Source organism: Argiope bruennichi, chromosome 4, assembly GCF_947563725.1.
Source record: "Argiope bruennichi chromosome 4, qqArgBrue1.1, whole genome shotgun sequence".
Lineage (NCBI taxonomy): Eukaryota > Metazoa > Arthropoda > Arachnida > Araneae > Araneidae > Argiope > Argiope bruennichi.
The window spans coordinates 92,896,065-92,912,305 of record NC_079154.1 but is presented as its reverse complement, the minus strand read 5'-3'; the positions used below and the strand labels follow the sequence as shown (position 1 = coordinate 92,912,305).

At 27.4% G+C, this 16,241-nt stretch overlaps 1 protein-coding gene across 3 annotated transcripts in view; it reads right to left on the bottom strand.

Annotated features, from left to right (window-relative positions):
- Nucleotides 1–299: 299 nt before the first annotated feature.
- Nucleotides 300–16,241, bottom strand: part of LOC129965441 (ATP-dependent translocase ABCB1-like) — a 57,957-nt gene continuing 42,015 nt past the window's right edge. For all 3 annotated transcript variants that reach the window (XM_056079307.1, XM_056079305.1, XM_056079306.1), the window contains exons 19-26: nt 15,575–15,778; nt 14,579–14,679; nt 11,936–12,076; nt 9,206–9,362; nt 7,706–7,903; nt 5,945–6,151; nt 3,497–3,643; nt 300–2,236 (exon numbers count right to left, since the gene is read on the bottom strand). In XM_056079307.1, coding sequence (XP_055935282.1) covers nt 2,033–2,236; nt 3,497–3,643; nt 5,945–6,151; nt 7,706–7,903; nt 9,206–9,362; nt 11,936–12,076; nt 14,579–14,679; nt 15,575–15,778 — 1,359 coding nt within the window. In that variant the 3' untranslated portion in view covers nt 300–2,032. The remainder of the gene's footprint in view (nt 2,237–3,496; nt 3,644–5,944; nt 6,152–7,705; nt 7,904–9,205; nt 9,363–11,935; nt 12,077–14,578; nt 14,680–15,574; nt 15,779–16,241) is intronic.

Here is a 16,241-nt window from a genome sequence, read left to right as displayed (position 1 = left end):
TGTTTGCAGACATTTATATAATGCAAAAATACTTTCTTTTCTAAGTTCATTAGTCATTATATATATATATATATATATATATATATATATATATATATAAATCTAAAGGCTATATCATTTAGATATTAATTTATCTTAGTACAAATTAAAAGACTAGTAATTAATTTACTCTTAAAGCTCTTATACTGCTACAAATACGCCACAAAAAAGAAAAAAGTATGAAAAAAATTTTTAAAACATTTCCTGAGAAATGACACACCATAAATAACCTTTTCGACATGAGAAATATACAAGTACAATCACGGAGGAAAAAGGAACCAGCCAGCTTTATTCTGCTATCGATCATCATATATGAAAATCGGAATACCATTTTAATGCTAATAACATATATTAAAAAAAATGCTATGCTTAAACTTCTCATAGGGGATTGTCTACATATTTAAAATTGTACCAACTGTAGAATTTCTTATGAGAACATGCTGTTTTTTTTATCATAAGTAGAATCCCTTTGAAAGTATTACAAAGAGCAAAAATTTGGAATAAAATATTATGATTACATTGGAAAATATCTGGCATTCTCTGGTAAAGTGTTGTTTCCATATTTAAATGTGTAAGATTTAGATTTATTTTGGATGTTGGTACAAATATTTTCTTTTTCTTGTAACAATTTAAAAGAATCTGTAAAGTAACATTCGACATGTTAACATCGACTGCTACTTCATACAAGACAAACAAATTTACAGTTAAAATTTCTGGAAATTTTTTCCCCTGCATTATTTGTTATGGATAAATATACAAGCAAAATGTGCAAAATATTTTATATTTTTATAACAAAAAAAGAGGCAATAACTATATGACTTTTAAACTAAAAATAATACTTTACAGGTTTTTTTTTCAATTTCGAAGCAAAAAGATTTAGACTAGTGAAATTTGGTTTATCCAAGGAGAACGCAAGATGCAGTTTTGAAATTTAATAAGAAAAATGAGTGTTGCTATTGGAAATTTTGAGATTTGCTCTTATCTCAATACATAGGCAGTTTTTTAATGAAATTTGTAGTGAAAAATCTTTAAAAGTACGTTAATTTCTTTCGAACGACACAATTTTTATGATTTTAAAATGAAGGAATGCACAATAAAGATGGAAGGCTTCTTTTTTCGCTATTGCACATTTTTGCTTCATTTTCTTGGGAATTTTGCAGGGATTGAAACAGACTTTTATACCCAATATAACAACATTTGTTTAATGTACCGAGAAAAAAATCAAACCCTGGTTCAGTGTAATTTGTGGGAAATCGGAACCCTCAATAACAACGGATTATGAAGAACTTGAAGTATAACATATAAAACACGAAAAACAGAGTTCATTTAAGTAAATACTGTAAAGACCAATATTCAGATGCTTTTAACAGTTGAAACAGTATTTATCATCTGAATTTCAAAAATATATAGAATATATTATTTCGTTATTATAAATGCCTTTTAATAATTATCAAAATAATTCTATTAACCCATTCATAAATATATACGAATATAGTTCATTTTATAGACAATGATTTTTATACAATGCACGATATATTTTTCACTTTTTCAAATATTAGTTTTTTTTCAATGAATTAAATTTTGTACTTTAATCAGTGTCAACTAAAGTTAAAAGCATGGAAAAACAACTCGATAAGTATTTTTTACACTCAGTTAAATAGTAATAAATAAGAATCTAACAAAGTTAAGAATGATACTTGTGAATTTTATTGAATTTCATTTTAAATCGTAATAATCTAATTCCATGTAATAAAAAACTATATAAGTGTATTAAAATCACATTTCTTTTTGCAACTATCAGTCACTGGAATTCTACATAATATCATATATCAGTAATTATTCGTAGGTTTTCACATGCTTTCAACTAAAGATGTCACGTGACATTAGTTTTTCGTAGATTTTTAATGTAAATGAGATGAAAATATACAATATGAAAAAAATATATATATGTTACTGATTAGCTTTTACAATGGACAAGTTGCAGATAAATTTTCTACTGCTGCGTTCCACTTTGAGTATTATGCAATTTATAGTAATGTCCCCTTTTATTAAGAAGTTCTTGATGTGTGCCTTTTTCAACTACCTTTCCTTTATGGATTACCATGATGACATCAGCATTTTGAATGGTTGTCAGTCTGTGGGCAATAATTAGACAGGTGCGCCCACTACTTGCCCTGTCTAAAGCGTCTTGAACAATCTAGAAAAAAAATGCAAAGATAGTCTTTAATTTTTGTATTAATTTAAAATACAACATTCGAGGTATGCTTTTAGCATGATCTTGTGATTAGGCACGCAATCTGTAAATTATGACAAGAATCAAACATTTAGAATGTTCTACAGGGTGGACTTAATGATCTAGAGATATTAAATTTGGAGAAAATTATTATTTGGGTAGTAAGAAAGGAGTTTTCAAAATTAAAAAAAAAACTCTTTAATTAATTAAAATTATTTGAGGTTTCACATTTCATTTCAATATCTTAGAAATATATTATCAATTTTTTTTACATCGCATTCAAATTAAAAAAATATATAGCTTTTAAGTGACCTGCTTTTATTTCCATACAATATTGTTCGCTAATTTTAATGATTTTCAAAAATTAGAAATTTTTGGAATATTTAATTAAAAATAAATAATAAAATATTTAAATGAGCGTGCCAGCTACTGATATCATTCAAAGCTTGTAAGAAAATATGGATAAATGTAAAAAAGATTTCTTAAATAAATTATTAAAAAAATTAGATATATTTTTTTATCAGTGAGAAACTGAAAGTATAAAATAAAGGAGTTGGTATATTTCTCTAAAGGAAAAAAGATATAGAATGGATAATTTTTTCAAAATAATTTTTCCTCTATAATTGTGTCCTAAAAATTAAAAAAAAAACAAGTAAAGAATGTAGGATGTTAAAATATACTGACTAATAGATTTAACATACAATCGTAATTCAAACATTAATAATATTTTACTTTCAAACTTAAATCTGCTAATCGAATCATAGGATCATTAATATCCATTATTAAATTTTGTTACTTAGCCGCTAATGAAAAAAATTAAAGGAGTTTATCCATTTTTAACTTGTTTTGCTTAATCTAGTTGTACATTTTATTTTGTATTTTATATTGCTAACGCTGGCCTAACTTTTACAGCACAATTAAAACATGCACAATAATTTACACCTACCACATCATAATGATTCAAAATAAATAAATAAATAAATGTTTATATTTTCTTTTTTAATCACTTTTAAAATTTAAAATTAATTCAAAGTTTACAATAATTGCTGGTTTTAAGATTACATGTCATAGTTACATGTCAGCAAAATAATAACATATCCGGAATAATGTATATAACTATTAAATAACATATCATTAAATAATTTTTCGACATAAAATGTATTTCAAAGTACTTTGTTATTTTATAAACCTGTTCATATAAAAAGAAGACTTTATAATAAAAACCTTTTCACTTTCGGCATCCAACGCTGATGTTGCCTCGTCCAAGAGCAAAACCTTAGGATCCCTCAAGAGAGCCCGAGCAATGGCAACTCTTTGCTTCTGACCACCACTGAGTTGGGTTCCTTTATCTCCTACAGGTGTGTCGTAACCCTAAAAGACATTATGAAATAACTTTCTTCAATTATCTATAAAGCATGACACATTTTACTAGAGTGTAAAACTATTCAAATTTAATTTACTGAAGACGAGCCATTGTACTAGCAGTGAGTGATAAAATATGAGTGTCTAGAAATTTTAAGGTAAAACATAAAATTTTAAAAAAGTTTCTGTATTAAATGTAATTTTTTATATGAAGGCTTTTAGGGTTTCACATTAAAAAAAATTCAAATACATTATTAAACTTTAAATAAATTTCGATCTTATTCAGATTTGTTTAACTAAAAATAATATTACGAATGGTAGGAGTTACTCAATTGCCAACTTCAGTTACACTCTAATTTACCAATTTTCAATGATTAAAATACCCAAATTTTACATAGTCGGAGCAATGAAGAGGTATAATGGTTAATAGATTGATTTATTTTCTATTAAAAATATTCTTTAACTATACATAGGACTATAACTATACAAAGAGAGGGCTCAAATATATGGCTTAGTGAAAATATTAACGTTTGAAATTTAACGATAGGATGGGATATTAAAGAGTGATAAATGAAAGATCAATGATATGCTAAAGTCACGATAAAATATAAGTTACAGTTAAAATATTTTAATTATATACTTCATGCTATTCATACAAATTACGAAAACTAGTTATATAAATTCTAATTCTAATGTTGTATTTTATTAAATGAATTTCAAAATATATTTATTACTAAACTGAAATATTATTAGTTAATCTACTAATAAAAATGTTTGGAGCATTCAATAATAATAAGTGAGTTAGTTATAAGACATGGTTACTTTTCTTCAACAGACTTCATATATTTTATAGACCATCATATAAATATGCGATTCAAGTGAAATCCCACTTTTTAATTGAAAAGAATTTCCCAACATTCTCTGTACAAATAAATACTTCTCTAACTTGTATTTCGAATTGGAATATATAAGTTTTGATAATATTACGATTAACTTCTATGTATAATTTATATTATTTTTATATAAAAAGAAAAATCTTTAAGGTAACGAAAATTCTTAATGCATCTTATTTAATATACTGCATAAGAAGGCTGAAGTAGTATGAGTAAAACTTCCAGAAATGATCAAATGTACACGCAAAAAGTATCTTCGCTAAGAACCATGTGGTCGCAAATGCATCGCATGTAAGCACTTGACAGGGCATAATGAAGGGACTCACAAATTCACTACTCCGATACGCCCTAAGGTGCACGGATAAAACTGAATGACTGGACCACCACGACAGCAACACTGGAGGGAACTGTGGTTGAGTCCTAAGAGCCATCACCAGCCACGGTACAACTCTCCCCTGGAAAGTTGACCCAGGGGACCATCTTCCCTGGGATCATCGACGGGAGGTAGGTTGGAAACCCTTTTTCTGTACCCATCAGAGTGAAGAGAAGCAACCACCAAACCAGAAGCTTCTCATCTTCATTTTTGAGGTGCCCTCTCCCGCCAGTGGGAAATTTTCAGTTTGGAGTTTTCACAGAAGACACTACATTTTCAGTATCGCTATGCACGCTTTGTAAATCTATGAGTAATATGGCTATATGGTGTTCACTTTAACATATTCAGTACTTCTTCTCATGAAGAAAAAAATGCTTTGATTGTTTTAATAGACACTGGAGACAGAAATGAACAGATATGGTTGGTTACGTAATGGCTGTTCATGTGGTAATTATGGAAAACTTATACACTTTATTAACAGCGAGTGAACCTGAATTCTTCATACTGATCAGTACTCAGACTCTAATCTAATGAACTTAATTGTGAGATTTTCTATAATTTCAAATCTTTGAAAATGTAGCACCCATACCCAGGAACTAATAACATCCTTATAACTTTATATAAATAAATATTTAGTCTATACTAAATAATTGAGGTCGTTCAACGACTCCCACATTACCTGAATATACTTCAAACATCAATATTTCAGTTCCAACATTTGTATTAGCATGTAGTTTTTGCTAATCGCTATACCCATAATTCTATATTTACAATAACGTTGTTGAATTTGACCTTTGTGTCATAAAATTGAATAAAAGAACTACCACAGCATTTTGTATTTACATTAAGTAAGACTGTTTAGCTTACACCTGTTCAGATTGGCAGCTACAATGCTGCCATTCTTTTCATTATTGCAGTGTCAAAACTATTCCTCTAGCAATCCTACGTGGTGTGCATACCTGACTTTCCCTTGAAGTTTAAAAGACTTTTTTACTCACACAGAATAAAATATAATAAGAAAAGCTCAGAAATGCTTTACATTACCTGAGGCAAAGTTGTGATGAAATTATGTATGTTAGCCTGGCGGGCGGCTTCCATCACTCTATTCATGTCCATCTCTCTAGTGTTATCTCCATAGGCAATGTTTTCGGCTATGCTATAACTAAACAGAACGGGTTCTTGTGAAACGACACCGATGTGGGAACGAAGATTAGCCACATTCATGTCTTTCACATTTTCGTCGTCTAGCATCTAAAAGAGGGAAAACATATATATAAGATGTATGTTGTAAGTACATTTTTAATTATATATATTACCATAAAAGATCTAAATTAGAGAAGGCCAACCTTCTCCGATGAATGTCGGCATTATCATGCAGAGAATATTGAACGGTGACAGTGAATAATTTTAAACATTCTATCAACATTCACTAGAGAATATTGACATTTGCCGAATTCGGTCTTTTGCAGTAACATATAAATGTTTTTTTCTCATTGTATAAAAATACAACATAATCTGACTCCGTTAATTCTATTCTCCAATATTTTAATTGGTTTGGGATGCATACTGTATTTTTTACATATTTATTTCAAGAAAGAATATTCAAATATATTTAGTTTTTTTGACTTCTGACTTTTTGCAGTTTTTGTTATTAACATTCGTGATATATGAATTTAAATGTTGAATAATTCGAATAGTAGATGAAAAATATTTCTGATACTTTTTTAAGAGAAAAATTATTGACATACCTATTTGATTTTTCAGATTCTGGCATTTAAAAAGAACTCATCGATATCATTCTTTAAAATTATTTTATTTCTTTAAAATCTTTTTCTTAAAATTGTATGAAACAGTATACATAATATTCAAAGGAAAACGTTTGGGTAGAAGCTTCATATTTTTCAGGTTATTTATTAAAATAGACGCTCAACATATTTCATAATTTAAAAGATTGAAAAAATAGTAATAACAGAAATAAAGAAAACATGGTAAAATTTCAAAATTTTAATGAATGCGTTTGTCATCTACAAGCTTTGCAATAATTAATTTTATATTTTAAGGAGTTTCCCATGTTGAATACGTTTTGTGAAACTCTATGAATAATTTTACTGTATACTAAAGGGTATATTGCAAGAAATAATACATGGATTCTTCGATAAACCTTATTTTCTCTAGCTCAGAATTTTGCTTCTCAACACGTAAGTTTCGAAAATATTTTGTACACAAATTTTTTTTCTTTGTTTTTCTGCGTGCAAATTTTAAAAGTAATTATCAATAATTTCATTTCAAAAAATATCAGCATAATTTATATATTATTTTCTTAATTCTATGGGAGGAACAAAGGCTTTAAATAAACATAACTGAATTAGAAATGTGTAATCATATTTTATTACATTTTTGTATTTTATAGTATATAACAAGAAAATGCGGAAAATATTTAAACTTAGTTAACATATTTGATTAAAAACTGACATTAGAATCACAAGATTTTACATAATTAAAGATGGAGGATAATACAGAAGAATTTAGAAGTTCAGAACTAATCAGGAATAAAATAAGGCTACAGAAATATAATACCAGTATTGAAAGAGCTTTATATATTCGTATTTAATTTTTGTGCATATTAAAAATTAGAAAATTGAAGTTCAAAAAGTAATTTTATATCGAAATAAGCATCTTAACTTCCTGTAAAAAAATTTCTGTAAAGTGTATAAAATTATGAGTTGACTCATAAATATTAATGGGTAAAGTTGTAAGGGAACTTAATTAAGAGAGAAGGAAAGTAAAATAATTACGGGAACTTACCACAGCTCCATGATCTGCGTCATAAAAGCGTTGGAGGAGTTGTACGCAAGTACTTTTGCCACATCCACTGCTGCCGACAAGAGCAACTGTTTGACCAGGTTCGATATCTAGACCTAGCCCTCTCAAAATTTTCACTCTTGGTCGACTAGGATAGTTGAAATGAACCTTTTGGAAGTGGATGTATCCTTGAACATCATCCTGAAAAACGGTTTTTAAGATTAATTTTAAAATTTTTATAATTAAGTAAATGTAAATATTTTTAAATAAACATAAACTTTAGACTTATATTTAATACATGAATAATTCAAAATTAGCATATTTCTTATGTAAATATTATTTTCGTGCGAAATGCATTGACTAGTGAGTGTTATTTTAAAACTAATGTAAAACTTATAAACGTAACTATTACTTTTTCTAACTAACTAAAACTTTTTCTAAAAAAATAAACATTCAGTTCTTATAACCATTTATATATACTATATTTTGTGAAATAAAGGTAGTATTTCAGTTAAAATTTTTATAATACTATGCTAATTAAGGAAATTAAACTTTTATAATTGCATGATTAAACACTTTGCGGTTGACTGTAAATAATCCAATTGTTTTATTTTTATCACTATAGATATTATATGTAAGACTTTAGAATTATCAAAAAAAAAAAAAAAATGAATTGCATTAAAGCAATTTTAAAGTGAAAAAAAAATTCATTATCTAGAGGGAAAATAAAGGAATTAGAGAAATGGGCCTCTTTGCTGGAAATTTTTTATTCTTTTGAGTATTATTAAGAATAATATAAAATACAAAATAATTTTAATTTTGCAATACTACATTAATATTATTACTTATTAGAATAACAGCAATTAGCCCTATTATCTGTTTGGTATCTAATAAAAATTTCTTTTGATGCTTTTAATAATTCTTTCAAATGCTATTTTTTTCTATATAAAACACCTTTTAAAAAATCTAGATTTTGCGAGACGGGAGAGAAATTATTCAAGATTTAGCATTTTTCTTCAAAAGTTGTGTAAGTAAGTAAGCTAATTAAACGAATTGATTTGAAAAATACAAATTATTTATTAAAAATTATTTTTTATTCAAACAATTCTGTAGTAAATAAATTTATAAATTAATGATTAAATTAATCAAAATTGACTCAAAAAAACGCAAAATTTATAGCGAAGTATATACTTTACTAAATGTGCCATTCATAGTTAACATGGTAATTTTTGAAATTTCGACATAGTTTATAATTCCTTGGAATTAAAAATATATGAAAATAATAATAATTAATATAATAATAATTAATTAATTAATATAATAATAATAATATAATTATTATAATTATAATTAAATAATTTATTATTAATATAAATGAAATATGTAGCAAGTTGAATCTATTGTACAAGTAAAACGGCTCAATTACTTAAATTTTCATAACTACAATAAAAACATTAAAATAAATTTTAAGTTTTAACAAATGTTTATTTATATATCTCATACCAAAACATTTCCATCTTTGGAAAATGCATCGATTTTAGGTCTCAGATCTAGTAGTCTGAATATCCTAACAGCCGAAACTTTCGCTTTTTGGTAGTCAGGTGCGAGCGCTACTGATTGACCAATCATCATTACGCCTATCATAACACCTTCTAAAACCCTGCAAGCAAAATAAAACGGGTCTTAAAATAAAAATAATACATGCATACTAAGCACTGCTTACTGAAAAATGAAATGATTGTAAAGTAAATTTTTGTTATTATTCAATAACAACATTGTTTTTTAAGAGGACATTTATATTCGTGAACTTTTTCATGGTAAAATCCATATTATATATGTTTAAAATTATAATGCACGTAGCACAAAAATCACCCTTATTACTTACCAACGAATGGCAATAGTCATATGAAAACAAACCATCATACGAATTTCAGACTACTCCATCGCATATTTTTTACAACTGCATTGAATTTAACTTCTCACTTAGCTAATTAATGGAACTACAAATTATTATTAGAAATTTTTCTGGAGATGTTTTGCTTTTCCACCAAAAAATACCTTCAATGAGGGCAAAAAAGATATAAAAGAAATTAAAATTAGAATTCAAACAGAAAGTTTAATCGACCGCAAATCTACACTTAACCGTTTCCAGATGGGCAATAATTATGATTTGCCTACAGAAATTGATCTTCATATCTTCCAAAACAATTATCCAATATTTACTATTAAAACAATTATCCGATTACAAAGTTTTTTTTAGTTTAGTTTAATTTAGTTATATTAACGTCTCGTTGTAAAGCAACACTAGGGCTATTTTGGGACGGACCTCGTAATTTTGAACCGCGGTCAGATGACGAGGACGACACCTGAGCTGGTACCCCCCTCTCCACGCCACACCACATCAGCGGAAGGACGTTTGGCATGACGGATTTAGCGTGCAACAGACCCCCTTACACGACGGTTCGTCGGTAGAATCGGGTCTCGAACCTGAAACCCTACGGCTCACGAGCCGAGACATTACCACCAGGCCACCGCGGGCCCATCCGATTTCAAATATTCCTTTGTAATGATATCATTTCACTTCCGTAGAATCTTTACCTTAATTTCAAGAATATTTTAAATTTAATTTGATATCCTATATGTAACAAGGCTTTTAAATAATATGGTGAAATTCAAACTCATCCATCAAAACATTCTATCTTGTGTTTGTCATTATTAACTCTATAGTAATATTTTCGCTTTTCCACCAAAAAATACATTCAGTCAGGGCAAAGAATATATAAAGGAAATTAAAAATAGAATTCAAACAGAAATTTTAATCGAGCGCAAATCTTACTAATATTATATACACTTTTTAAATTTTCAATAAGCTGATTCATTTGAATTCACGTATTTTAGTCGTGTCAAATAACAAAGTGAAATGTTTTTTAAATGCATTCTACCAATCATTTAATAATCTAAAAAAGTCAATAATCGAAGCAAACAAACTGGTACCTGAAGGTAACTAACGTCGGGATAATTTCACTATCATACCATTTATTCTTCATATTTGCTGTGGACTATATTTTGATGAGTGACCTCATCTTGCAGGGCACTGCCACTCAATGCACATAACTTTTTGAATATGCCTGGTGAAGGACTTACATTTTTATGGTGATTGTTTTTTCCCTATGTCCGTGTCCGCTAATAAAAATGACTTAAATTTACTTGCAATATTTCTTATCAATTGACTCTCCACATAATGGTTCTCCAATAATACTAATGTATATGAAATTAATTAATTAATTAACAGCTAATACTTAAATAAATATATAGAATCGAAGGACTAATTTTTAAAAATATTTTCTGTGACAAATTCAATCATTTTGTGAAGTTAATATTTAATGAAACAAAAGTCTATAGGGTGAAGGGTTTCTCTTCTACATACTCTCCTATACATTGATTTCTGTCCCTCTGTGTTTCTTCTTGGTTTCCTTTGAATATGCAGCAGGGGTGAAATGCCGTAACGAGGAAAACGGCAAACCCTATAAGCCCATGACAATTCGAACCATGAAAGCTACCTTCTTTTGTCTTTCGCCTGTAGTGATACAGTATGCAATGTTTTGTGCCTCATAATTGAATTTATATTTTAGAAGCTTTCATTTTCATCGATTGTATTCAAAATTCGACAGATATTTACAATGTTGACCTCAAAGCTTCATGTGAAACTTATTTGTTTAGATAAATGAACATATGAGTTGTTACGTTCAACGTTGCGAATACACAAGCACACAAATGACCACTGCTTTAACCAATTTAACTATACGAACATATAATTTGTATGATAAATCTATATTCAAAATTTCATACAACTCTTTGAATTTTAAATTATCTTCTAATTATCTCGTCTTAAATTATCAGATAGACAATATAGGAAATAGTCATCCAAATTTTGATAGAAATACACAAATTTGGTATTGAGATTACATATCAATTTCATTCTCTAGCCTAATTCGTGTTTAAGTTCGAAGTCGAATTGATTGAAGATTCCAGTATAAAAGAAAGTAAAAATGAAACAATAAATAACGATACGAACAGGCTTTCACTATATCAACGATTTTAACTCTTTAAACACATTTACTTTTACATAAAAGCGCAATGACTTTGCATAATTCAAATAATTGTTGAATTTGTTGTTTTTAATTATTAAAATACTAATAAACAGGGGAATTAGAAAGCATTTAAGGTACTTACTTCAACAAATTCGAATACTCCAAATCACCTTGTGAGACCAGTATACTTCCGTAATACATTGTGCATGCGTAGGCAAATGCTTGCAGTCCTTGCGCAAAACCGTAAATTATGCCTCTGACATGAGATTTTAGCCTCGACTTCCTAAGATAAGGGAAGTTAATATTTTGTGTTAAAATTGTAATGCTTGATGTATATATATCTTTCTATTATTTTATATATTTTAAACTTCTGCTCATTAAACAAGTTTATTAAACAATGAGGAGAGATTTTCATTATCACTTTATTTCACTCTATCTTTGTTTGCAACTTTGATTAATATTGTGAAATAAAATAAGCAAAAAGGATCACTTTTCATGATATTTCATTCAAATTTAAAAATAATTGTGGAGTGATGAATGCAGAACTGTACAATACACTTAGTCATGAATGAAATAATATTATTAATATAAAATAGTTTTTCAAAAAAATATAACTTTATATAACGATTTTTCATATTCAATTTTTCACTGTTCATTGTACCAATAGTCCAGTATAATTGTCCCGAGTATCATTTTAAATATCTAATATATGTAATAATTTTACTTTCTCCTTGTTCAAAAACACTATTTTATGAAATCTCAAATTTGATTTCAGTTTAGCTTTAAACACTGAGTTGCTCTAACTCTTATCATCTTACGATAATTTTCAAATATGCTCAATCCAAAACAATGTATCAGAAAATTCCTTTCTAAAACTTTTTAAATTAAACATTTTTTCATGGCACTTTTTTTTTTTTTGCTTTCTGTCTTTATTTTCATGCTACTTCTTCCTCTGCTTATTGTTCTTAGAAAGAAATCTTAATAATAGATAAAATTGAACTTCTACCATGACAACATGAAGAATAAAAAAATTCTTCTCAATAAGATGGAAGGTAAAGGCAGATTCCTTTACATCTAAATTACTATCTGGCAACATAAATTGTTCATATCAGAAACAGTCAAAATTAGGGCGTGAAAATCACTTGTCATCCTCTAACTTCTAAGATATTGCAGCTATCGGAAAACTTTAAATATAGAAACAGTTCGTATTAATAAGGCGCTAGTTTGGCTGATTTGATTTATTTTTCTTTCAATATTAAGAAAGTTATGGCGAAATTAAAATTTCACACCTCCTCTCCAAATCTCCACCATCTTTGAGCTAGATGGATCATTAATGAACTCGTTTGAAATTTTTACATTTCTAACTATATATTCCAAGTCAGTAAAAATCCAAACAATATATATATGTATAATTTTTGAACGAAGGGGGGATTTGGGGATTTAGGCACCATGAGAACTATTGCAATAAGTAATCTTCCTATAGGAATCTACCTAATTATTATTAAAACTCCATGCCTGCTTCCCTTTAAATAAAAATAATTTTTAAGCACTTCTTTATATACTGTAGATTACAAAATAACATTCCCTATTTGAAAGCCTTCATACTAATGAATGGAATTTAACCAAATTCCATAACCACATTGTATAAGGCGTTGGGCCATGAATTTCATGATAGGATAATAAAAGAAATGATAACAATAATCAGCTATAAATGTTGCCAATTCATTTATATTGGCGTTGTCGGAATCGAAGATGTTTCAGTAATTACAATGGGCGCATGGAAAATGTATTATGGATAATTTCATTAATGTTTTTATGATAAAAAAAATCCACCATGCCTTTCACAATCTGGATCTGAAGTTTGGTTTCATTCTGTTTATTAGTGTGAGATGCAAAATACTTTCAAACACAGAACATTATTTTACAGTCACCTTCTCTCGCTATATTTCATTCTATGAGTATTAGCGTTTATTGATTCATAATGTGAAAGCTAATACATAAATAGTGAAATAACAACTACTAAAAAAATTTAATGCAAACAGGTTGAGAATTTTTTTTCTGTTTCTCTACAAAAAATATATTTTTTTAGAGATGTTGGTCTCCTAACTGAAATTAAGGCTGTGTATAGTAAATCAAAACTGTATCTTAATAATGAAAAATTACAAACAATTAATGATTTATAAAACCTCAATTTAAGTAAAAAAAAAAAGATTTTCCATGCTCACTTTGCAATTTAAAAAAAGTCACAGTCAAAATTAAAACTTAATAAATCTGATTAATTAAAAAAAATATCATTAAAGATTTTAAAAATACACTTTAATGTACTAAAAGGCAGAACCTTTTTTGAATGTTAAGATATATTGTTTTCTGATATCATTTCTAAGCGACGACAGTGGAATAGAATCAAATAAAAGAAAAATTGATCAATAAATTCGGATTCCATAAAGTAACATTTTTTCATCGATAATATTTAGATACTCAAATTTTTAATATTCTAATTCATTAGGAGCCGATAGATTATAAAATTCCAACTTTATATGCAAGAAACAAGTAAAGTTAAATAAGTTTTTAAAAATCTTTTATTATTTCAATAAGGCAACATTTGATTACAACTTGACTATTTTTTGATAGTTAAAAATATCTTGTTTAATAAATCACAAAAAGTTATTTGTTCATTATTGATCAAAATTTAAAAAATTGTGAGAAATTGTTAATTTTTTTTAATCAAGGAAATGCTTCCAAAAAATTTCTTAAAATGTATATGAATGTTAAGAAATAATTTTACCTATGTGGTCCTAGGAGTGCATCATGATATTGTTTATAAAATGTATGCTCCTCGTGCAATGATGCAACTGTTCTGATACTCTCGATAGCTTCAATAGCGACCTGAATAAATCAACAGAAAAATTCAATCAATTCATTCCTTTTGCAACACTTTGCTTTTATCTTAGTTAATTGAAATATTATAATTGGCATGGAATTGTTAATAACTATTAATAATTTTTTGAAATTATATATTTTATCCATCATTTTTAATAACATATCTTTAAACAGATATATTAAGAATTTGGAATTTCTAGGATTTTTTATGTATAAAGTGTTATCGATTTCATGCATTAAACTCTTTCTGCAAAAAAGGTTTGAAATTATGAGTATATTCAAAATAAAAGTTTCCCGAATTTTAACAAATGAATATTAAGAAAAAAAATTTAGCAGAGTAAATTTGATAAAGTAATTTTTGAAAACACTCTTTCATTAATTTTTGAAGGAGTAGAAATATTTTATTTTAATTAATTATTGTTTTTTACTCTTATATTATTTGTTACCAAGAATTTGTTATTATAAATTTCATTAATTAATTTGTCACTATAAATATTAATATGAATTAACTAATCATTTTTCAAAGCCGGTATCAGGTGGTGCCGTTTTTATGGAATCAAAATGTTGTTAAATTAATGTATTAATAATGACTTAATTTTAAAAATATTAAAATATTGTGTTGTCGTCAAGAAACATGAGTGTACAAAATTTGAGTACCATCATTTTAACTTCATCGCTTGAGCAACAAAAATTGTCAGTTTGATTATTTTCCCTGGAATACGACAGATATTTCATAATTTGTAATATTGTTATAATATTTTTATTATTTTCTTCTAATAAATTGTATAACTTTCACTATATTGCCAAAGTACTTATTATTTGGTAAAAAAGTTAATTATGTTATTACAATATTTAGAGTATTAATAAAGTAATAAAATATAGTAATAAAGGTTGACATTACCTTAGACGCTTCTTCTGTTCCTTTTTTCTCTTTCTTTGAATCACTAGAAACGACACGACCCTCGAAATAAGCTCCAATCAACACTACAGGGACAAAAGCCAACACTACCAGGCCTATTTTGTAATTATACGACAAGGCTAATACGATGGATGCAATTAATGTTGAGAGAGACTGAAGGAGAGTTGAAATCCTCGATCCTGTAGCCTAAATATAAATAAATAGAGAATGAGACAATATACTGTCTTGTTTTTTTAATACGTTGGCGTAGGTGAATGCTATAGCACTCATTTTCATTATGATGTAAAATGAGATGACTGCTTAGCACTTATTTTCACCATAATACACAGTTACATGAATGCTTAGCACTTATTTTCATCGTAATGCAAAATGACATGGATGTTGTGGGATTGAATTTTCCAACTTAATATTAAAAACATCTGAATGTAAGGAATGTTATTAAATATTATTACAATTTATTGAGTCATTTTATTTTACAGATATAAAATCGAAAGTATGATAATGGTAACCATTACCAATATGATAAACAACACAAATAAATATTGACTTCAAATAATTTTATTTCAATTGATTGTCATCATTATCAATGACAAATAATATCTCAAATCATTGTTCAATCGCAACAAGAATACTTTCTACAAGTCAAATT